This window comes from Plecotus auritus, assembly GCF_963455305.1.
Source record: "Plecotus auritus genome assembly, chromosome: 5".
Classification (NCBI taxonomy): Eukaryota; Metazoa; Chordata; class Mammalia; order Chiroptera; family Vespertilionidae; genus Plecotus; species Plecotus auritus.
This window is the reverse complement of record NC_137776.1, coordinates 122,722,431-122,747,088: the sequence shown is the minus strand read 5'-3', so window position 1 is coordinate 122,747,088 and position 24,658 is coordinate 122,722,431. Positions and strand designations below refer to the sequence as shown.

At 44.4% G+C, this 24,658-nt stretch overlaps 1 protein-coding gene across 20 annotated transcripts in view; it reads right to left on the bottom strand.

Moving 5' to 3' along the window:
* Window positions 1-24,658, bottom strand: part of SLC24A2 (solute carrier family 24 member 2) — a 235,309-nt gene that overhangs the window by 35,399 nt on the left and 175,252 nt on the right. For 16 of the 20 annotated variants that reach the window (XM_080670175.1, XM_080670167.1, XM_080670161.1 and 13 more), the window contains 2 exons: window positions 12,294-12,392; window positions 9,805-9,923 (listed from right to left, as the gene is read on the bottom strand). In XM_080670175.1, coding sequence (XP_080526301.1) covers window positions 9,805-9,923; window positions 12,294-12,392 — 218 coding nt within the window. The remainder of the gene's footprint in view (window positions 1-9,804; window positions 9,924-12,293; window positions 12,393-24,658) is intronic. The other 4 variants (XM_080670158.1, XM_080670162.1, XM_080670166.1 and 1 more) reach the window with 1 other exon arrangement.

The window sequence follows — 24,658 nt, the reverse complement described above, 5'->3', positions numbered from 1 at the left end:
TTATTAGGTTTAATAAATATTCAGAGAAATAATTTCCCATGATAAATTGGTTTGACTAAGTGAATTATGATACTTCCAGCAATACCATCCTATAATTCAATTATTTGATGTGAACGTGGAAACTGTAATAATTTTGTTCCTTCATCTAACCAGTCATACAACATTTACTGAGCATCCACTGACTGTAGTGATGTCAACAATCTAATTTATTTTCCTCCTAGGTCAGATGAATAAATAATATGAAAGGGAAAATTTCGCAGCCCTACGGAGAAAATGCTATTTTATTTCGAGAGGTAGGCTGTAAGTAGACTTTCTATCAGAAACAAAGCTCCCAAACAGATGGTGAGACTCAAAATATTGTGACACCTTGATTCTGTGTTTTGTGCAGAGTGAAAAGCAATGGCAGAGCGGGAACTCTCAAAGGTAAAATCACCAGAAATGCAGTCACACTTTGACAGAGTGAGAGGCTCTGAAATGGACAATTATTTGGCAAGTGGAAAGTGCCTCCCAAGACACGTTCCAGAGTGCTTTCCACTTTGTAACCTTAAGTGACACCAGTGCTTTAGTACAAAGGAAATCAGCTAAAAAGAGAAAAATCCATATGGTCAGTGTATTCGTCTGCTTGGGCTACCATAACAAAATACCGTATTTATCTCTTTTAAAGATCTCATTTTTGAATAAACTTTTTGACTTTGAAATAAATCATTGGATTTTCTTGCTGGAATTTATTTTCAAATGCCTTTCAACCCACTCATTCTTTATTGAGTCTTAAGAAAAATCTCCATGTTTGTTCTCTTAGTTTCTCAATGTCTTTGCATTTGTATTTTTTTACTAATATCCCTTATTCTCTGCACTCTATTCTTATCTTCTATGTTTCTGTCACTTAGGTTTTTCTAAGAGATAAGTACGAAATGCATCTTTTTGGAAGGGAGCACCATCCAAGACATTTGTCTTGCCTTCCATGTGGACAAGCTAACACAACAGGGCTAACATTTAAGTAGCAAACAGAATTTAAAAAAAAGTGATATATTTCTGCTCGCCTCGTGGTAAGAATTCACTCCTCTTCTGTTACTATCCTATGGTTTGTTTTACATACAGATGGGAAAAAAACCTAACATCAAGAATTTAGCATATTAAATACAAAATGATAAGGTTTCACTAAGTATTGGCAACCTGAAAAAACTTAATTTGCTTCTATGTGACTTTGAATGGAAATCAAGGTCTTGAAATATTCTGCTGTGAGTGATGAAGCTGTCTGGACTTCAGTTTTCCCAGAAGCCCCAAAACCATTTATTATAATGTAAAATGGCATTTGGAGAGTCTGGTGAAATGCAATTGCTTTCCTTCACTTTGCATTTTTCCCAAATAATTCTGAGGTGCAACCTACTGACAAGATAGATTTCTTTCTGTATTGCTGTTGTAAATTGGTTTTCTCATAGTTTTCCTGGGCTTCGTAAATCCTGCTGATACAAATCATAAATGATCAGCCAACATAAAAGCAATGGGAGGACCATAAAAAATAATTCAAAAATCATTCTCATCATTTTATTATCAATTGGATTAGAATTACTCACAGGAACAGTAGTACTGATGTCAGTATTTTTCTCAGGGTGGTAATGGAGTTTTTTTTCCCCTTTTTATTAATAGTCAGTCAGCCCTTAATGTATCTTAGATGAATGATTAATAGACATTTTTTCAAACGTTCAGAAAGCACAATGACAAATGGTATAATTAACAGTAAGATTCTTAGTGAAGATATAATTCTTTGTCAATATTCAAATTTAGGCAGAAACTCGAGTTGGACCATAGCTATTTATTTTTAAATATGTTCACAAGGCCTTTGAGTGTTATCTCCCCCCAGAATGGAACGCATTTGCTATGGTTTGGCAGGAATCTCTGTTTTTGTTTATTTTATAGTTAGTGTTGGGTTTTCTCTGATACTAATGAGTTTCTTTTCTAAGGCAATAATAGATCTAACATGGCCTCGGCATTGGAAAATTAAGAGGGATGGAGAACCTTTGGATATTCTTTTCTTTCACTGTTAGGCCCTGGCCTCTCCCCCCACACTGCCCTTGGGCCCTGGTAGTATCAGAGACACAGACACAGCCCCACTTCCCACCAGAGCCTCCATTCCTTGGGGGCCAGAATCTCTTATGTTTCAAGAGATTGGGATATGTGGTCCTTGGCTGTTTTTAAACTTTCAAAATGGTGGACCTGGTTATTACACATTGATCAGTTATAACAGATACTTGCTCTTTGAATAATAGGAGGGTTTGAGGTTCACAGTCTCTTTGTTAAACCTCACCTCTGGTAGGATCGCAAACATTTCCTAACAAAGAGTGATATTTTAGAAAGAAAGAATCATATGGATTGTAGGTGCCACCTGCTTAGATAATCAGGGAAATCCCCATCAGAGCTGATGGTTTCGACCAATGCTGATTATGAAGTCTCCCTACGGGGCTCCAAAGTCATAGCTGTAACTTTAAGCAACAATAATCCAGTCCCTGCTAAGGATGCTTTTTTACTACCCCCAGCGATCCAAATTGAACAGAAGAGAGGTATCTTTACTCATTTTTTAGAGAAATCTAAAATCACAATCCCTCCCATCGTCTTTCCCTGCTCATCCTTTACTCAGTCACTAGCGTTCCATCCACCATTTGACCAGCGCTCTGAGGCTTCATGGCAGCAGATCTCAAACACTCCATGGAGGTCACATGAAGACCAATGCTGGACTGAGGAGATATAAGCCAGGGATGCGTTCCCGATGGGACACAGGAAGTGCTGAACATGGTAAGGTACTATTTAAGTTGTAAAGTAAGGAAATAAGAAACAGCCTGCATTTTACACATATCTCTGTATCCATCTATCATCTATCTATCTATCTATCTATCTATCTATCTATCTATCTATCATCTATCTATCTATCATCTATCTATCTATCTATCTATGTTTGTATACATGCACATATCTATTTTTCTTTTTCCTAGGAATATGCTTTTCTTGTATAAATCCGTTTGCCCACTGGTGTATCTGAGCAACTCTAACCAAAGTCAGGACAATTCTGATCTCCCTGAGGACAGGGAGACATTTTAGAGTCCAGATGAAATAAAAGCTGCAACATATAAAAAGCCATCTCACAATACACAAAAATGTAGGACACAATAAAAAAAACAAGTTAGATTTTCAGATTTCAGAATCTACGAAATTTGAAAGGCATTTCCCCTTCTACCCTCTCCCTGTGAGTGTGTGCTCAAAGGGTTGGAGGGGACGGCATCAAGGACCGTGATGCTGCATGGAGGACCGTGATGCGGCATGAAGGACAGTGACAGGGCACCGGGGGCCGAGACCCAGCAGGGCAGGCAGCCTCATGCAGCAAGCCAGCCACGTGCCATCACCTGGCTCCTGGCTAGATTGGCAGAACTGAAATGTAAGAAAATGCTGGGTTCTTGGGTGGGAGAGAGTATTTCTTTGAACTGGCTTTCAAACATGGATAAACTCTCAACACTGAAAATTTGAAGGTTGGTCAGTTCTCAGTAGCAGCTCAAATCAGCCCCCTCTATGTTAGAATCAATAATACTGTGCCAGCAGTCCATGGGAATAGATAATGAGCAATAAGCCGTTTAAGAAATTGCATTATTTTCTTGATTCCACAGAAGATACAGATGAAGCAAAAAACCTCCTGCAAAGGGGCTTCCCTGGGAGAGAATATTTTAAAATGCTCTTCACTGCCGGCATAAAGTCTGTACGGAAGAAAGCTCTCAGGGATGGGATGAGGTGTCGATGTAAAATTAGTTCACTTGTAAATAGGGTTTTTAAAACAGCACGTTAATTACATGGAACTAGACTCTCAGGAGAATCCCAGCGAGGAGCACGTGGTGCCTAGGCTCATCACACCCATTAATAAAGTTGATGTGCACCTCATTATTCATGCATTTTGATAAAAACACAGCTGGGAAAGAAAGAAAACTACACAACAGGAATGCCCTGAGTCATTTCTGTGACACTGTGCTTCGGGTGGCCTGAGCATTCCAACATCACAGGCTTTTTCTAAGCCTGGAGTCGTAGCCCTAATTTACCCTGTCACCCAATCTTCCAGCTCAGGAACCTCAGCATCATCTACAACCTGCTTTTCTTGTTCACACTCTATGACCGATTTATTATCAAATCTTCTCAGTCCGGCCTCAGCAACAGATCTAAATCTAGCCACTGTCATCCATGCCATAGCCATTGTCACATGGGCCTCTGTAGCCATTTAAAAAACGTTTTCCTAAGTGCTTCTAATAATAGCCAATGCCTATGCAATGCTTACTGTGTGCCAAGAACTGTTAAGAGCATTTCATTCTCACAACAATGATATGAAGTAGGTGCTTTTTTTCATTCCTGTTTCACAGAAAGGAGAAGTGGAGAACAGAGAGGTTCAGTAATGTCTCCAAAGTCACACAGCTGGTAAGTAGCAGATCTGGAATTTGAATTCATGTAGTCTGTCCCCAGAGTCTCTGATCTTAAACCACTAAAGCCTATTGCTCTTTTAATTTAGCCCACTGTTGTTTCTGTTGTCGCATTTTTGGGGAATAGGTAATGCAGGTAAGTGGTTCAAAACTCAAAAGCTACAGAGGCTGCATACTGAACAGACTCCCTCCCACACCAGTTCCTCATCACCAGGCCCCTGTTGTGGAGGTGGTCAGCATGCCCAGTTTTGTTAGCAGCATCCCAAGCAAGTGCTTATGTCATCTCCCTCTCACACAAATAGAGTATGCTGGATGTAATCTGGCATGCTGCCTTTTTTACTTAACAGCATATATTGAAGATAATTCCATCAGTACATGAAGAGCATCTTAAGCCTTTTTTTTTCTTTTTTTTTTCAAGACTGCAGATGGTCTAAACTAGGGGTGGGCAAACTTTTTCTGTAAAGGTCCAGATAGTAAATATTTTAGGCCTTGTAATCCATATGGTCTCTGTCATATATGCTGCTTTTTTTTTTCTTTTAAAGAAAAACATTTAAAGATGTAAAAACATTCTTATCTCATGGGTTGTATAGGCCACATTTGGCCATGGACCATAGTTTGCTGATCCTTAAACCCACAGGCTTTTACCTGGTTGCCCTGTATCTAGCCTTCTCCCACGCTGACCTCCTAACCATTCTGAAAGAGCTAGCTTCCCACCCTGCAAACCTCATGCTGCCACGGCCCTCCTCTCCCAACAGGGGAAGTTCAGACTGCTTGGTGGTGCCTACAGTGCCCTTCCCAATCCACGCACTTCTTACCACTGGTCTGCGCCACCATCAGCTCAACTCCTGCAGCGTCTTCTTTGCTCTACTCTTGTTACAAAACCTCTTGCCCCCAAATCCAATTCCACTCCACAGCCCCAGGGGTCTTTTCCCATGCAGATCACATCTGGGAACCTCCAATGGCTTGTTGCTGCCCTAGAAGGAAGTGACCTTCCTTATCATCATCTACAAGGTGGGCCAGTTCCGCTTGGCCCTCTTGTCCAAGCTCATTGCCACGCGCCTCACTCCCTCTGCCTGTATATAGCAGCCATGCTGACTTTTCTGTTCCGCAAACAAGCCAAGCTCATTTCTGCCTCTGTGGGTGCTGTTCCCTTGGCTGGCTCCTTGGAGTGCAGCCCCGGTTCAAACACTACCTCCTTGGTGTGGCCTTCCCTCATCTCCCAACCTAAAGGGCCACTCCGCTGGTTCTCTCTTGCATCATCATGCTCTACTTTCTTCATGGCCTTATGGCCACCTAGAATTGTATCTTGGTTTGTCATCGCAGTCTCTCTGCTCTGCTAGAACATGTGAGCATCTCCAGTGCCTAGCACATCCTTGACACTACAAACTTTTTGATTAAACAGTGGAAGAATTTCAGCCCAGTTCACCTTTCCTGGTGGATCTCTCCTAACTCTTCACCTTATAGTTCTGTTAACCTTCTCACCAATCGCTAACCATGAATTACCCTCTTAATGTTTTACACCTTTGCACATATTGTCCTCTTGGTCATCTCCCCTTCTCTGAGAGACAAACTCCTACTCACCCATCAATACCCAGCTCAAATGTTACCTCTTCTAAGAAGCTTTTATACTTTCCTCCCAGAGCATTTTGTACAGACACTGGGCCATAATGATTACTTGGGCCATAATGATAAACATTTGACCACAAATGTTTACTTATTTACTTTTACACCCTGATTACCCAAAGCATTTTATATATATCGTCTACAAGGTGGGCCAGTTCCGCTTGGCCCTCTTGTCCAAGCTCATTGCCACGCGCCTCACTCCCTCTGCCTGTATATAGCAGCCATGCTGACTTTTCTGTTCCGCAAACAAGCCAAGCTCATTTCTGCCTCTGTGGGTGCTGTTCCCTTGGCTGTGCATGAATCCATGCACCAGGTCACTAGTATGGACCTCTGTGGGTGCTGTTCCCTTGGCTGTGCATGAATCCATGCACCAGGTCACTAGTATATATACTAGTGACCTGGTGCATGGATTCATGCACACTGAAAGAAAATTAATTAGAAGGTGGCCGGCAGGGCAGGATGGGACAAGATGGGCCGGACATGCCCTGGAGCCAACCTCCCACGGTCCCTCCCTGGCCAGCCACACCTGGGGTGGCACTGTGGTTCAAAGGGGGTCTGTGGAGTGAGCAGGGTCCCTCTGGCAGGTGGGGTCCCTCAGCCTGGCCTGCGGGGATCGGGCCAAAACTGGCTCTCTGACATCCCCCGAGGGGTCCCAGAGTGTGAGAGGGCACTCTGCAAAGTTGCTGTTGTACAGGGTGTGGAACACAAATGCAAGTGTGCAGTAAACCAGATTCGGGGCTGACAGTGTCCCAGCAAGAACATAACCCATAGCTGAAGGTGGAATCCTGCGAGGAATTGGGCTCCCTCCTCTCTGGTTTCGGGGTGCATCACCCGAGAACCACCGCTGCCAAGTCATTGCAGCTTGGCAGCTCCTGTGTTAGAGTGTGTTCCCCCTGATGGTCAGTGCACATCATAGCGACTGGTTGGATAAACACTTAGCATATTAGCCATATATATATATATATATATATATATATATATATATATATATATATATTTATATGGTAAGTATGAACATATAATATAAATAGAAGCACTTAGCTCTGTAACTCTCCTAATAACCCTAACAAGGCAGTTACTACTATTATCTGTACTTTGCAGATGAGGAAACTAACGTGAGGTTAGGTAACTTATCCTGGTGGATCTGGAATTCACTACCAGTTTGTTCAGCAGCCAGCCAGCAGTGGCTCTTTGTCCTTGAGCTCTCAGCATGTCAGGGGAAACAGATCTGTCCTGTTTCCCTGTGTGAGACCTGGGGGCCGTAGCTTTGCTCAGAGAGGGATCAGTTGGGACTCTCTCACTTCCCTGTTGCAAGGTGCTCCCTTGTCGGGGGCACAGATGTCCCTCTGTCAGCCAGATGGAGAGGCACAGCGACCAGGCTGCCCTCCACACACCTGTGACTGTGCCGTCACCAAGGGCAACCAGATGTCCTTGGGGCCTTGCTCCTGCTGCCACATGCTGCTTATCCATGTGGATATAAGCCGCTCTGCCAGCTCACCCCTGAGCTAATGCGGAGGGACCACAGGGATCTGGGCAGGAGGGTGAGAGCCCAGAGGCAGAGGGAGACAAGGGCAGAAAGAGCTGCTGCTTCCTTATCTTTTCCTTTAGTCATGGATTTTCCCAGCTTCATGAGGCATCACTGACAAATAAATTCTATATATTTAACATGTACGATGTGCAGATTTAAGTATATATTGTGAAACGCAGAGCAAAGGAAACAATTACCCAAATGAAAAGGCAACCTATGGAATGGGAGAAAGTGTTTGCAAGGTGTATATTTTTAAGGGGTTAATATCCAAAATATATAAGGAACCCTTAGAATCCAGTAGAAAAAATTAAAAATAAATCCTGGTTAAAAAATAGACAAAGGACTTAAATAGGTATCTTAAATAGAAGACATATAACGACCAATAGGTACATGACACATGCTCCACATCTTTACTCTCCTTTATGTGAAGAGACCTTCCTTGCATTAGCATGTTTCCTAAGTGCAGGCCCCCCTCTGCTGCAGTGTATCCTGGGATGCAGGGGAAGAGCGTGCTAGGCTGCATCACTGCAGCCGGGCTCCTTCGACGGCACAGTAAACTTTTCAGCTCACCGGGAAAGTTCTGTCTAGAGAAGTGGGTCTCAGACATTAGGGTAGTGCTACTCACAGTGTGGTCCTTGGGTGGGGAGCTCGTTAGAACTGCAGATTTGAATTTTAACACCATCCCCCAGGAAATGCATAAGCATATTAAAGTTTGAGAAACACCCTCCTAGGTGCCTGATTAAAATGCGAGCTTGGGACTCCATGTCTTAGAAATGCCGATTCACTTGATCAGGATGAGATCTAGAGATCTAACAGGTACCACCTACTTTTTCTTTCTGCCTGTTTTTTTTGTTTTTTGTTTTTTTGTTTTTTTGAGCCACTGCGGTACAGAGGCAGAGCTGCATGGTGGAAGCAGTGCAGGTGCTATATTTGGACAGTCCTGAGATCAGATCTCAGCTCTGCCACCTACAAACTAGGTAACCCTGGGTAACTACTTCATCTTGCGAAGCTTTAGCTTTCTCAAATACATCTAACATGGAGACGCTAAATGACTTTAGCTTTGGCGGTGGGCTTTTATTTTTATTTGTTAAAATATATTTTTACTGATTTCAGAGAGGAAGGGAGAGATAGAAACATCAATGATGATAGAGAATCACTGATTGGCTGCCTTCTGAACGCCCCCCACTGGGGATCAAGCCTGCAACCTGGGCATGTGCCCTTGACCAGATTCGAACCTGGGACCTTTCAGTCCACAGGCCGACACTCTATCCATTGAGCCAAACTAGGGCTAGGGTTTGGCTGTGGGCTTTAAAGATGAGAACACATATAAAGTACCCAGCACCAAATCTGTGGCACAGGGTATACCCACAAGGCCAAACAGCTGTCCCCTGGCTGCACCGCTGAATGGTAGATCGGGGCACACAATACTGATAACTTTCAGCTGCAGGAGCCCAAACAGGGAGGGCTCATTGAGGTGTGGTACCTGTGGTTTCTCTGTTACGTAATCCTGACCTTAAAGACAGAGAAAGGATCAGACCACAGCAGCTGTCAAACTTTATCATGCATTATGAATCACCTGGGAAGCAAGTTCAAAAATGCTGCTTCCCAGGGGTCCTGTTTCATCAGGTACAGGGACCTCCATTTTGTTGTTGTTGTTGTTAATCCTCACCTGAGGATATTTTTTCCCATGGATTTTTAGAGAGAGTGGAAGGGAGGGGTGGAGGGGGGGTAGAGAGAGAGAGATAGATAAACATCAATGTGAGAGACACACATCGATTGCCTCTCACACATACCCCAAGCGGGGGTGGGGATTGAACCTGCAACCCAGGTACATGCCCTGGACCGAGAATCCATCCGGCAATCCTTTGGTATGTGGGCTGAAGCTCTAACCACTGGACACACCGGAGGGGGCGGGATCTATATTTTTATGATTTGATGCATGAGTCCTCCAACCTCACCCCGAGAAACCCTGGTTTAGAGAATATGTGTATTTATTCAGTACCTGGAGAGTGTGATGCACGCACACACACGCAGGGTCCTGGGCTGGTGCTGGGAAGCACACACAGGAACAAGTAAGACCTGGCCTGGGTCCTCCCCACTGGGAACTGGGCTCCAGGGAGAATGTGGGCTCCATGCTGCTTGACTGGGACATCACAAACAAAACAAACCCTAGCAGCCCAGAAAGGCCATGACAAGAAGCCATACCTGGGCCTCCGCAGCTTCAATGCCGTGGGAGAGGTTGCCGTTTTGAACGGGCTCTGAAGCATCACTGGATGTCGTCATTTCAACTTCCGTGCTGGTGCTGTTTGGGAGCTCGATTTTTTCTGTGACATAATTGGGACACACACAAAGAAAGCAAATGGCGTCAATGGGGTAAGGACCTTACTGGAAAGAACACCTAAAATACTGGCCAAGGGAGACGACTGATGATGGTTTCTGGGGGGAGATGCTGGGGTTGCGCCAAGTGGCGAGGGTTTGTACTATTCCTCCCGGGGCTTTCTAGCAGACCCAGGCTTCCTGAGCCAGGCGAGCAGTGCAGGCACCAGCCAAGTCTGCCTGCCTTCAGTGGGAGGAGTTAAAAGCTTCCCAGACCCTCTGGCTGTGCTGGGTAGAGTCTTGGACTTCAGGAGACCACGGAGCTGTGTGGTTCAGTGTCAGGGTCGCCGAGAGCACCAGAATACCCACTAGTATCAGACACGAGAGAGGCTGCTCACAGAGTATCAAATGCTTGTTTTTCTGGCAACTTCAGAAGAACCAACAATTTCTCTCACTGGTAAAACATCACACAAAATAACTTGAGAGTTACACAAAAATTGTTGGATTTGAAGTGGCCAAGTTTTGGAAATCACAGGGAAATGTTTGTTCATTTATGTATTTACTTGTGAAATATAGAGGCATAAAATATTTATATATGGAAAGCCACAGAAATTCAAATTTATTTTATCTTCCCATGTTTTTAGTAGTGACAGTGACATGCATGGGACGATCTGCTGTGCGTGGCTACTCCAGTTTATCCCAGAAGCTTGGCCCAGTTATTTACTAGTAAACTAAAAAATACTAAGCATGGGGGAATAGAAAAATTCTGCTTTGGAGAGTCTATTGGCTGAAGTAATACAACTTTAGGATAGGCCTGCAATGGTCAAACTTGACCCTAGCAACGCAGGGTGCTGGGTACCAAAATGGAGTTAAGATGCCCAAGAAAAGACATAAACAGATGAGAAGAAACAACCTCCCAGGCATGATACCTAACCCAGCGCGTCTTGGCTAATGCCGTGCTTTTACATGGCAGGCTGGGGTCTCAGCACTAAAGAACGTGTGAAAAAACTTGGACTCACTTTGAAAAAATTTTGGACATACACTTTGTAACTCTTTTTTTTTTTTTTGGTTACAAAGTTGTTCAGAGACCCAGTCTGCACAGGAAGCATCCTTGGAGTTATGTGTCCTACCTTCTCATGAAGGGTTAAACCCAAGTCTAAGGTCAGCCAGTCATTAGGAGAAGGACGGGGACCGAACCCAGGCATCTAAGTCTTGTACTGCAAGCTGCCTCATTCCACAAAAATCAACAAGTGGTGCAGAAAAACAGCTTGTATAATCGAACTTAAATATCAGAAGCAAAACTCAGCCTATACAATTAGACTTTTGTGCTGTGGCTTTGCATTTTTAGACTATAAAAGCAAGATAGGTTAATTCCAAACAATTAGTCCAAGTCCACAGAAGCATGAACAAGCAGAGAGAAAAAAAGATGTAATTCATAATCCCAACCCCAAGAAGTAGCTATTATTCATATTTTAGTGTATGTCCTTCCAGCTTTTATTTTTTTCTTCATACCCAATAGCATCTTGACTGTTTCTTGGCCAAAGATTTCCCCTGAGCTCTAAGTCAGGTAACAGGGGAGACAGAAAGTCTTTTAAGGAGTTACATGTATTTTGAATGCAGCAACGTTGAATTTTGTCTGCAGATAATTTTAGTATCTTGGGCAATAGCATCACTTATAGCACAGATCCAGATTAGGTTAAATTTAGTTTGAATTTAGAATTGGAGAGCTCTATTACAGTTACAGACAGGAGAGGAGGAACATGTTCCAAGTTAAGATAAGATGCCTGAATGTCCTGATCTAGCCACACAGGAGCTCAGATAAAGTTAGCAGAAAAGACCTGGGCTAGTGGTATTGCTGAATTCCCGAGAAAGGGGAGGCTAAGGCACCTGGCAGGGACCCTGCCACTCGGTTAGGAGTCACCAAATAAACCAGCTGGCAATTCAGTGGGTGTGCTGTATGTGATGTCATATGTATAAAATTTGGTTACCAGGCAAGAATTTCAGAAGAGGTGCTCTCTCCTTCTTGTTAAATAGCCAATGATGTGTGTGTGTGTGTGTGTGTCTCCTCTTTATGTGGCATCCCTAAAGTGAAGTGATTTTCTAGTCTTCAAGAGAGATGCCTGGTTTAGGAGCTGGCTTTATTTCAGGTTCCTCATAGAATCCTTTTCTTCTTCTTGGAGTTCCCCTAGGGCAGGAGACACAGAGTGTCTACCCATGGCCTGTACCCACCAGGGGCACTGGACTCCGCCCGACACTCAGGACAGGGCTGAGCTGCAGGCGTCTGTGTCGGTGCAGAGTCAGGGGCGCACTGGGTCCTGCTCTCTGCTCCCCTCCACGCACTCCAGGAAGGGCACTGGACCAAGTCTCCCTGCACTCACCCACGTGATTGGCAGCCCCATTCTGCCTCTCGTTCTCATCCACCTGGCACTTCTTCTTGGCAATCTTGTGGAGAATGGAAGCCTTTTCTCTGAACCTCCCTGAAGCAAGAGAAAGTGGTGGGAAGGAAAGAGGATGAGGAGGAAAATGAAGAGAGGCCTGTGGCAGATGGCGAAGCAGTGGCAAAGCAGGCCTGTGGCTTCTTCAGGTACGCCACATGTAACAGCGCCCTCGCCTTCCTGTCCAATCCCAATGCCCGTGTCCTGCAGGAAGGGCTCCTTCTTACCTGTGTGGATGCTTCAGCTCACTTCTCTATTTGAGAATCTCAAGCTGCCAGACCACAGACGAAAGGTTTCACCTGGATCTCTTCTCTCCCTCCCAATTGCTTACAAAGCACCGATCCTCCCCAAAACTCGCCCTGCTGCGAGATCCAAAACAACTCCAAAGACACAGAGTGGCTCTGGGGGCACAGCCACATCTCTGGGATTAAATGCTCATCCCAGAAATGGCGTTGACAATGGGAAGTCATGCCCAGGGATCCTTTGATTTGAATTTGGTTTTCAGATATGTATCATAATGAACACTGCAGGATCTGAACAAGTCAGGAGCAAGCCTCAGAGTTTTCCAAATTAGCTGAGTCAGCTGCAGTTAAAGCATCAGGGAGGCAACTGATTCCATTTGGGGGGCGGTTTGGGGCGAGGAATGACCAACTGAGCACAGCAAGTGATGTCTGTTGGTGATGAGATGCATAGAGAAAGGTGCTGGAAAACATACCAGTCTCAAAGTAATCATTTTAAACAGCTGTACCGCAAGCACAATGCTTCATTTCTTTTCCATTACTGACATAATTAATGGGTAAGTGCATGCAACAAGCAGAGGGGAAAAAAACATGCAAAAGTGTAGAGATTAGTGAACCATAATACATTTTTTTCTTTCTTCTCTAATACTTGAGTTCCCTCTGCTGTCCTCCCCCTTCCCCCCCCCCCCCCACTGGAACATTCAAGGTACAAAGGAACCTTATTTTAAACTGATTATTGCTCCATCAATGTCCCTGAAAACACACCACAACCTCTCTGGTTTGGTGGTTGGGTTCTTTAGCAGCGTATTAACAGGGGATCTCATTCTACTTTCCCAGTTATACCAACATCTAACCAAATCCAACCCAAAGTGTTTCTCTTTGAGAGTCTCCCAGGATGGGGCATGGCAGGTTGGCATCCACCCCTCCCCCCACCATGGGCGGAAATCATGGCGTGTGATCATAGTGGTGACTTGTGTGATTGGTTGGGGTGACCGAAGCTGTAAAGGAGAGTGAGATCAGTCGCTTCCAGTGGTGAAAGTGACACAGGACAGAGCCCTTTCTGCTCACACGCTCCACTAGTCACAATCCTCGAGGCCTTGCTACCACAGAGGCAGCCTCTAGGGTGGAAGCACCTGAGTCTCGGCAATGAATGTGCTCCAGAGGAGCACCCTCACAGGAAGCAGGAAGGACAACACTGCGTGGAGAAGAGGCCAGCCTGTGGCTGGGGATTCGTGAGGCAGGAGGAGGATGGATTTGGTGATGGGCATGATGTTGAGGTTGAAGGTTGGCATTAGGTTCACCATGCTGAAAAGTTTTCTGAATTTAGTTGTTTCTATTTAATCTCCAAGGGAAACTCTGGGAAGAAAAAATGGAAACAAAAGAAAGTCTGAGGACTAGGAAAAGGAGGAGGTAAAAGGAAACAAGAAGGGAAAGAAACAGGAGAGAAAGATAAAGAATTCAAAGAAGGAGGAGGTGGGCTGGGGGCTGTGCTGGAGGTTGCCCAGGAAGCATGGATGCAGGACCCTTTCCTGACTTCAGTCTAAACAGGGGACTTCTTGTAGAAGAAACTCCTAAGCAGTCCTCAGGTCATCTACCGAAAAGCCAGGAAGACAGAGAATCATCAGATGCTCAAACCTCAGAGGGAAGGCGGGAGAGGGAGTGGGGAAGGGGAGAGATCAACCAAAGGACTTGTATGCATGCATATAAGCCTAACCAATGGACACAGACACCAGGGGGTGAGGGCGTGAGTGGGGGTGAGGTGGGGGGGCGATGGGAGGATAGGGACACATATGTAACACCTTAATCAATTAAAAAAAGAAAAAAAAGAAAAAGAAAAGCCTGGAAGAGAAAAAGGAAGTTCTGAAACGTTATAGGAGACGATGCTTCTACTAATAAAACCATTCTGTGGTCTCAGGGTCCTTCTTTGAACTTGGAACAGTCAGCAGCGTTATGACATAAAGATGATCAATAATTGCTATTTAAAACTTATATATAAAATAATAACAAAGCAAGAAAGCTTTCAAAGAGGAAACAAATACGCCTGTGGAAATAAAACCTGAAATTACCCAATCCAAGTAATGTCCCAAAGTCATGAATCCTGGCAGAGAGGCTGTTGATAGAAACCAGCTATTTGCCATATTGCTTGTGGTTACCGGAACCTTCTCAGCGAGAAATGATTATAAAAGAGACCCAAAGCATCAAAGGGGTTGGCCACTCTTTGTGCCAGAAAACGACACAGTGATTGGCGATGGTCACCGTCACACATGGGATGGCTTCCCCAAATTTTCTAAAGGAGGCTGGGAGAATAGGGTAGGAAATTATTGCAGAATTGGGATTTCGTAGGTTCTCAAACATTTTAGCAAGTCATCTGGGGTTTTCTAGAGTGCCACCACTTTTCCCATGCACTCTATGCTACTGAAAGGTAGAAGAGACCAGTCTTACTTGTTCTGGGTGAGCCCCTCCCCCCTCAAGGGTTAGCCCTCTGGGTGTGCCTGAGGCAAAGCTGCAGAGGCTGCTGGAGAGCTAGCTTCTCCACCCCTTTCTTCAGCTGCTTAATTCACTTTGTCTCCGTGAGCCTCACTGATCACCATTCTACATTCTGAGTGCTGACAATGGCTGCTCCACAGCCAAGCAGGACTTAACCTTAAAGACCAGTTTCTAAAACAGCAGCAGTTGCAGGTCCAGCTTCAGAATGTAGCACGCAGGGGTGCTCCTTGAGGGTGGTGGGGCAGTGCCTGACAAAGCAAGGTGTGCTCATTCGGACCAGCAGACACCCCTGAGGTCACCACAGGGGACCTTTTGAGAGACGTTCTGAGGAAGAGGTTGATAGGACGAGAGTGAGCAGGGGCAGAAGCCACCAAAGGACCTGTGATTCTCAAAGGGACCCTTGGGGTCAGAAGGCACACACCTTTAGGACCTGTTCAGCCTGAAGCCACAAGCTGGGGAGAACATCAGCAGGGCGTGTGTGTGTGTGTGTGTGTGTGTGTGCATGTGTGTGCGTGTGTGTGTGTGTGTGTGTGTGTGTGTGTGAGTGTGTGATGGGGACAGCACAATATTGTGATTGAGTGGATGTGACTTAAAAGCAGGTATATCTGAGTTTAAGCTTCGCCTCTCTTCCTTGCTCTGCTGGCTAAGTTTTGGTGAGTTCCTGAATATTTCTAAGTTTCAGTTTTCCTATTAAATAGGGCTTCCGATGGCATTGCCTCATGAGTCAAATGCATGGTTTAAGTGAGAATCTGTGTAAGGGGCTTATCACATGCCTGGCACTGAAAGAAATCTTTAAGTAAAAGGAAGAAGAAAAATGAACTAACACAAAGCTCAGGGGCAAGGGTGACATGGCCTTGAGTTGCTCTAGGAGAATCCTTGACATCTTCCCTTTCTCAGTCCACACTTGCAGGATTAGGGAATAAGCCACATCCTGACTTGGCAGTTTAAGCATCCTGGGGACTGTGTTGGATTGGGGTTCAGGTTTCAGTGCGTCCTCCAAAGTCAGTTCCAAAACTGATTAGGAAAAGGATCCCTTTATATCTTCCTGAAACTGAGAAGGTCAAGGTGATGGAGCTGGCCTTTGGTGTTTTAAACATTGACACTTTGCAATCTTAAAAAGGAAAGATGCGCTCAGCTTTTCCCCATCCCCTGTGCAGGCAGAGAACAGGCAAGAAACCACTGAGGCCGCACAATGGATTCGGGTAGGCTCCCAAGAACTGAATGATTTTTACCTTCCAGAGTTTTAACTCCTTGCGTCTCAGGCTCTGAATTTCAAAGTGGGGATCATAAGCACACCCATCTCATTCAGTTGTTGGAAGGCTCTAATGCGTTAATACACATCATGGGTTTAGATGGCTGCTGACACAGTAAGTGATCAGGAATTTACTCAGAAAGTGTTATTATTGTGGAAGTGAGTGACAGGACATTCTTCCCATAAGTTACTGCAAATAAAAAGATTGACATTCAAAACTGAATTGACGCTAAGCAGCCTCAGGGGCAGGAGACCTAGGTGATAAGGGATTGCTTCAATAAGTGATTTTAGGCCCGGATTCCACGTTGGCATAAAAGGTTGATGCCCACACAGAGGCAGAGAGGAGAGAGCTAAGGAGCAAGTATAGTTTTGTGCTGGAGGATAAAGAATCAAGACCTTTTTGAGTACTTTCCAAAGTGAGCGAAGGAGTGATTTTAATAACTGTTTTAAGGCAACCTTAAAAAATATACTTTGTTTCAGTGTAAACTCTGAAAGTGTTGTATTGTTACAAGCAACAGATATTTGTACACTTAAAATCTCAAAACAGCAAATTCTGTTTAAATTGAGAGGCACCTCCGTCAAAACCTAGTGGCAATTAAAAATTTTTTTGAAAATTGATTTCAGAAATGAAGGAAGAGAGAAATAGAAATATCAATGATGAGAGAGAATTATTGATTGGCTGCAAACCCCCTCCTCCTCTCCCTCCTCGGAATGGAGCCTGCAACCTGGACACGTGCCCTGACCAGGAACTGAACTGTGACCTCCTGGTTCACAGGTCGACACTCAACCACTGTGCAATTTGAATACAGTTCACTTTGGTCTGCAATTTGCAAAAGAATACCAGCTGAGTGTCCCCCGGAGAGCAGTGCTCAAGGGGTGGTAGGAAAGTGCCCAGGAAAGGATCCAAACATAAGGGCCTAATGTGAATAAGAACAAATTTTGAGAAACAACCGGAATTAAAATCTTTGACTCAATCACTCTGATGGAAAACAGAAGCCACAAGCTGCCTCATAAAATAAACGCAGGAGGGTCTGTTCACTCAGAGGAGATGGATTTTGCTTCTGTTCTGCCGATAATTAATTAAACGGGCCCCTGGAAGTTCCTGACGTCGTCCCCACCACGCCTGGAATAGGCAGTGTAACAAAGGAGGCCTCGGGGCTGAGCCCCTGCTGACGCAGAACCACTCGAGCCTCAGCCACACGGGGAGATGGGACGACAGGGATCTACTGCGGCAAAGGGGGTTCCCATGGGCACCGTGATGAAAAGACCTCGGTTTGGGAGAAGGAAAGAAAAAAATGAAGTAGAAGGGGGACCTTGAAGATAGCGTATTTGAATCTATTTTTGTGTTTTCAGTTCTGCCTTTCCTGCCTCTGTCTTTGTATCTTAAAGAGCAAAAGTGCACCTGAACTTTCCTTCTGTTTGTTCCTGCCTTTTTTTTTTCTTTCTGGAAGCACAGACGCTAGTCAGGCAGACCTCCCATCATCAACACGAGAAGCCCGGCAACAGAACTGGATGTGGCAACAGCAAACTCTGACCTTGGGGTCATTCTGGGCTCCTTCTCCACATCCCATATGTAATCCATTAGCAAGTCTGTTGTCTCTATTTTAAAATATTTCTGAAGCTGCCTCCTCTCCCTCCCCGCCCCCCATCAGGTCTGGCAGGGATAATTCTGCTAGTCTCCTAACTCCCCTCCCCTCCCCTCCCCTCTCCCCTTTACCTCTCCATCCCCAGGCTGACCTCATCCCGGCATCCTTAGTAATCAATCAGATCATGCCACTCATTTCTCTGTGCAAAATCCAGCAGTGGCTCCCCAGGTCAGAGTGAAGGCCAAAGTCTTCACAATGACCTCTAAGTTCTATCCAGGGAGACGCATCGAGACCACCTTGCCTCACTCTCCCCCTCGCCTAGCTCCCCTGCTGTGCTATTTCTGGGAAACACGGTGCACTATCCCACTGCAGGGCCGTGGCATTTGCTGGTCCCTTGACCTGGAATGTCTTTCCTCCAGAGATCCACTGGGCTCCCTCTCAACTCCTACAAATATTTGTTTGAACGTCACCCTCTCCTCGAGGCTTCTCTGAGCAGCCCATTTACATTTGCAGCTTCTCTCTCAGCATTTCCTATCCACATTATCATCTAATGGACTATATCTTTATCACTCTTCATTATTTGTTGCTTTCTGTCAGTAACCACGCCCCAGGAGGGCAGGGTTTCTGTCAGTTTTGTTTACCATCCTATCCCCAGCACCCTGTAGGGCTCAATAAATCCTGTTTGTGGTTTCCAGGCAAACAGATGAGGTTGTACTCTTTAACATGCTTCTTGTTGGCTAATGACCCAAAGTAAATCCTTTCAGGTCTACCCAAGTACATGAGTCCACTGGGGCTGAGAGTCCACAGGACCCCAGGCACTTTCTGGAGGTAAACAGGAGAAAATAGGGTGGACTAGACATTCACATTCTAGAGGCGGAAGACAGGGGCGCACCACCATCCCCCTCTGCATATCGCCAGGGCCTCCAAGGTGAGGGCTGAAAGGAGCCTTAGTGTTAGAGGAGGAGGCGTGCTGAGCAGGGCAGGGAGCAGCGCAGGAAGCTGGGCTTGGGCTCCTCCTCCTTTAGCAATATGCTCCTCATTGTCAAGGCCTAACTAAGGCCCAACCTGCAGCTTTCTCCACCGATTCCCACACCCCTCCTTCCCAAGTGGAAACCCGTCGTTCTCATGGCACGTTGACTATACCCCTGTCACAGCCCTTATCTCAGTTTGCTGCCCACAGGTCTGAGTTCCCATCCAGAGGGCAGGCTTCTCTGGGGAAGGGACCTTCTCTCTGCCATCTTTGATTCCCTAAAGGAGTGCCTTAGAATAATGATTGGTCCATCACATGCACTCATTGAATTGCAGTGAAGCTCCCTAAGGAGTCCGAGCTTTCCTTTAAAGTCAATACAAATGACGAACAAGCTGCCACTCTGCAAATATTAACCAAGCCTGTGCTATGCACCAGGCAGCATGTGGTGAGTAAGGTAGATCCAGGGGGTGCCCTTGTAGAGTTAACAGCCTAGAGCCAGAGCCAGACAAGAGAAAGGACTTTAGATTCATGCTCTGATGGTGGGGCCCTCCCACAGCGTATCAGAGAACAGTGAAATCAAGATGCTACCTTGCAGCTCGAAGGAATAAACTCCTTTTCCATTCTATAAACTGTCCACATAGGGCAGCAGATTCACCTAATGGAATCTGGTCTGATTTTTATTCTAAAAAGCTAAGCATTAAAAATAATAATTTCATCTTAAACAATAAACTCCAAGAACATAGATTTCATTTATTCTTACATCTATTTTTGAAGTGCAACCTCTAAATAATTTTTTCTAATTTTTGTGAAGCATCATGGAAAACCATTTATTATAAGACTACAGTGATATTAATGGAAATGAAACTAGTGCTGGCATGAAGCATTTTGTAAACTGTCTTTAGTAAATGTTTTGTGAATGTGCCACCTAACAAAAATGATTAACATAATTTAATTGCAGTTACATTTATAGACATAATCAAAGGACTAGCCCCTGTAATTAATGAGAATATATACATAACTGTATCTCAAGTGGTGCCGAAACACATCATATAATGAAATGAAGCAGCCACATTCCCCTATTAAGGATTTTAAAATAATTTTCCATAATAGCCTTCGGAATCACGTGTAAAGAACAGACCTGTGGACATGTGAATTGGTTCTAAGATTTCTCCCAGCAGTCACTTTATCATTGGAAACAGAGTTTTTTCATAAATATTTTGGAAGATTTCCAAAGCTTTTCAAAAGTTGACATCTTAAAGATCAATATTTTGTCCTTCCTTCCAATTTCTTTCCTCTCCAGGGCCTTTGCCTAACCCATCTTCTTCTATCTTCACTCCTTCCCTTTCCCCTCAGCATAGACTCATGGTCAAGTCTCTCTCAACTTTCTCTTGTCTGCAGATTTCCTGCTGATGCTGCCCTCTCACTGTCCCTTCACAGTTAGACTCTGTCCTATGGTTCATTTTTTTCGCTACTAATCTCTGCATCTGGCATTTGTCAGCACAACTCCACTAAACCTTCCCTCGGCCACCTCTGCGTCCATGTGATTGGATGCCTCAGTGGCATCTGATATTCCTCACCCCTCTGTTTGAAATCCTCTTTGATTTTCAAGGTCTCCCAAGAATGCGTCTTCCATGTCACTATTTCTCCAGGCTCCCTCCTTGCTCTCTCTTCCTCATTCCTCACATTCTCTTAAAGCACCTAGTGAACCACCACCTGCACACCGATGATTCCCAAATTCAGATCTCTGGCCCAGGTCCTCTTATCCAATGAACTTCTGAACATCTATACTTGGAAGTCCCTCTGATGGTTAAACTCAACATGCCTCAAACCCTACCCATCATCTTTCTTCCTAGGAATTGGCTCTGCTGTTTGGATTTTTATTTTCCAGCCAACACTCACTCGCATCCAATAGTTGCCATGTCCCTTTTGACTCTACCTTTGAACACTTGAGATCCAACCTTTCCAGTCTGGATGTGGTGTCCCAGTTTTTAATTGCATTGCAGATATTCCTCCAATGTATCCTTCACAGGGCTTGAAATGCCCCACATTTCTTATTTGCTTGTCATATTCCTTTAAGACTCTGCTTTAGGCATCTTATCTTTCAGGAAGCTTTCCCTCAGCCCCATTTCTGGGTTAGGAGAGCACCCTGGCCTGTTTCTTACAGCGCCCTTATCCCTAGCTTATCATAGAGCCTCAGAGGCATTTTACTGGCCGTCTCCCCAGCTAGTCTGTGGGCTCCTCATGGACAGGGATGCTGTTTTCCTTCCATCCATCCATCCATCCATCCATCCATCCATCCATCCATCCATCCATCCCCAGTGCTTCCTTCTTAGGCTGGCCCTCAGAAAGTGTTTATGAACATAACAACATTAACACACAGCAAAGAAGGAAGTGTGTGTGTGTGTGTGTGTGTGTGTGTGTGTGTGTGTGTGGTGCCTGGAGTGCCTGCTGTGTGAAAAGCTATTCAGTTTACTTTCTCTTTAGGGGCAGAGGAAGAAGCAAGGACCAGAAGCCCGCTGCAGGAAACACACCAGATTCCCTTCTTGGTTAATGCTGTGATTCAGTTTCCAAAGTCTAATAGTGTCTACAGTTAATGTTTGTCTTTTTTGAGACCTCGATTTTTAAAAAATAGGTAACTTACTCAAGATCAGGCAAAACTGGAATTTTACAAACCAGAAATCCTCCCAGCAGGTGTCAGATGTAGCATACACTGCTTCAGCAACAGGGCCAATTCACTGACCTTACCTGAGGCCGGCACTGCTGGAGAGCTAGTGCTCTTTATCATTTTAGGTCACCTGCTTTGCTATTTTGGGAACTTAATTTTCTGAACAATTCTATCTCATATACACAGATACAAATGGCTCACACACAGAAATTCTCAAAGGGGTTCGTTTGATCTCAGCTTAGGAGCTCAGAGCCAGGCAGGGGCTGCCAGATAAAAGGTTTGAATGGACATCTTCCTCTTGTCCCCATCCCTTGCACGCTGAGGGAAACGAATAAAGACTCACTTCACTAAGGCAGGTCTCAGATCCCAAGATTTGCAAACATCGAGCTCCCATACCACCTATTGGGTATAAAGATCTCTTCTGAGTCAGTTTGTCCAAGCCCATTTCTTGGGTATGTCTCTGCAAATGCGTTATGATATTAATCTACTCATTTGGGCAGAGTTTTGATTTGTTCACAGCACCTAGCAAATAGTAGGTGCTCAGTAAATATGTATTGAATGGTTAAGTTGGCTTATATGTAAAAAAAAAGAAACTTAAAAAAACCCAGTTTTCTATTACCCAATTGTTTATCGTGATGCAAAGTGGAAGGTTTTAGATTTGGCTAACAGTTATTCAGTAGCGGCCATACTTCTGTACATGCATCATCTCCTGTCACCTGGATGTCACATGTCTGAAAATTGTCAGTTAATCTTACTTTCTATATTCCATTTTTTTGAATCCTCAACTTTACATTGCAAACAGATGACTGTATATCTCACTTGAAACGAGGGCTTGCGACAGAAGTGTGAACACGTGCTGAGAGTTCTTAACTAAATGACTGAAGGCTTAGGCCCCTGACTAAAATGAGATGATTCGGTTCAGTTCAGATTTAATCAGAAGAGAAAATTACCATGCTTAACTGAACATGCCAGCCTCCTGGTAAAACATATCCTCATTTTTTTTTTTTTTTTTTTAAAGAGAAAGCTTCATGGGGGAGAGGGGGAGTTATATTATCCTATATAATAAAGAGCTAATATGCTAATTAGACCGAACAGCAGAACGACCTTCCGGACGAAGCCGGGGCTGCGAGGGCCAGCTGAGGCTGGGAGGGGCTGTGAGGGCCGAGCCTCTTGCACTAATTTCGTGCATCGGGCCTCTGGTTAATATATAATAACCGAATTCAAGTATGACTAATGAAGGCAACTTAACATTTTCAGCTCTAGGGGTGTCAGAAATAGACAAAAAGAAGCACCCACAGTGTGCCTTCTGCTGCCACTTAACACCTTCTACATATGCAATGTGGCCAACGCTGCCTTTATCTGCCAGGTCCAATCTTTCTGCTTTTACTGCCGCCAGTTTAGATCATGAGAATAAGATGCAATGAGTCTGAAAAGCTGGATGTATTCTAAGAAGGAGACTTCCTTGGTCCTGGTTTTCAGGAACACAGCTGGTTTGGTCTTTCTGACAGATTTGATGCTGGTTACTAGCTGGTTAGTCTGATTATGCACATTCGATAGGCTGCTGTCTTCCTAAGACCCAGCTCCAGGGAGATACTTTTAAGAATACATCTCTAAAAAAGTAATGTGGTCAATAGCTGGTGAGTTAAATACATACATATATATATATATATATATATATATATATATATATATATATATATATATATATATTTTTTTTTTTTTTATAAGGCCCAGCCTTACAAAGAGCATCTGTTCCCAAGAGCCCAGAAAAATCCTCTGGTTATGGGAAGCTGGACTGAATGAGAGAAACCATAAACCTGGAGTGAATGAGACACGACATGGCATTGGAAATGGTGTCTGTGCACAACGGGGCTCCGCGCTGGTAATTGGAAGGTGGCAGGTTAACTTGCAGTGCACCGCTCAGACTTTCTACGGGGAGTGGTCTGGAGGTAGGAGCGCTCACGCTGCGGTGGGAATTGGATATTCTGTGAAGGAGGAATCGCCTTGTCATCCAATTTAGAGAGGACAAAGACTTGCACCCTAGCTGCACCCTGGCTTTAAATTAACTCTGGTAAAAAGTCAGGTTTTTAAAACAAGTAAATTAGAAGGTAGTTCCATTAAAAGGCTTATCTGCTTTGTAATAAAGCCACTTTGAATCTCTGTTCAAAGGGCTTATTTAAATTTGTTTGAGGGAAGAGTAAGCTGGTATAATACCTTTGGAGGGCACTTTGGCAGTATCTTTCAAAATTTGAAATGCGTGTATCTATTGGTCTGGTATTTCCTTTTCACCCCCTTCCCTCTATACACTGGTGTGTCTAGGAATTTGTTATATATCATCTATTCAGTAGAGTTTACTATGTGGGTAAAGAAGATGCTCATGTAACATTGTTGTATTAACTAGATAAATAAACAAAAATGGAAACATCCTAAATGTTCATCAACAGGGTACGGATGGAACCTACCATGGCAGAGCCACACAGCGGAATACTATGCAGCTGCTAAAAGGAATGAGGAGATTCTAAAAGTGCTTATATAGAACATCTCCAGGACATACTGATAAACTATTTGATCTAGTTCGTAAACAAATTCTTTATTAATATAGTCATTTATAACAACTAATCCATTAGATAGTTCCTGTGAAATAGACCTTTAAATAAAAAGCTATCTTCCTTTTAGTTACAGCTTCCTGTTTCTCCAAATGCCCCCATCCTATCCCTTCCTCAGTACATCTAGGCCAGTGGTCGGCAAACTCATTGGTCAACAGAGCCAAATATCAACAGCACAACAATTGAAATTTCTTTTGAGAGCCAAATTTTTTAAATTTAAACTTCTTCTAACGCCACTTCTTCAAAATAGACTCGCCCAGGCTGTGGTATTTTGTGGAAGAGCCACACTCAAGGGGCCAAAGAGCCGCATGTGGCTCGTGAGCCGCAGTTTGCTGACCACGGATCTAGGCCATTTTCCTCCCTCCTTTCAAGTACAAGCCAATCACCTCTATCACCTCTGCTCCAGGTGACTTCCTCGTCACTCTTCCCATGTTCCTGAGGCTATGGGAATCCAGTTCACTATTTTTAATTTCCACCATGACTCCTGTCACCATCCTTGGTAA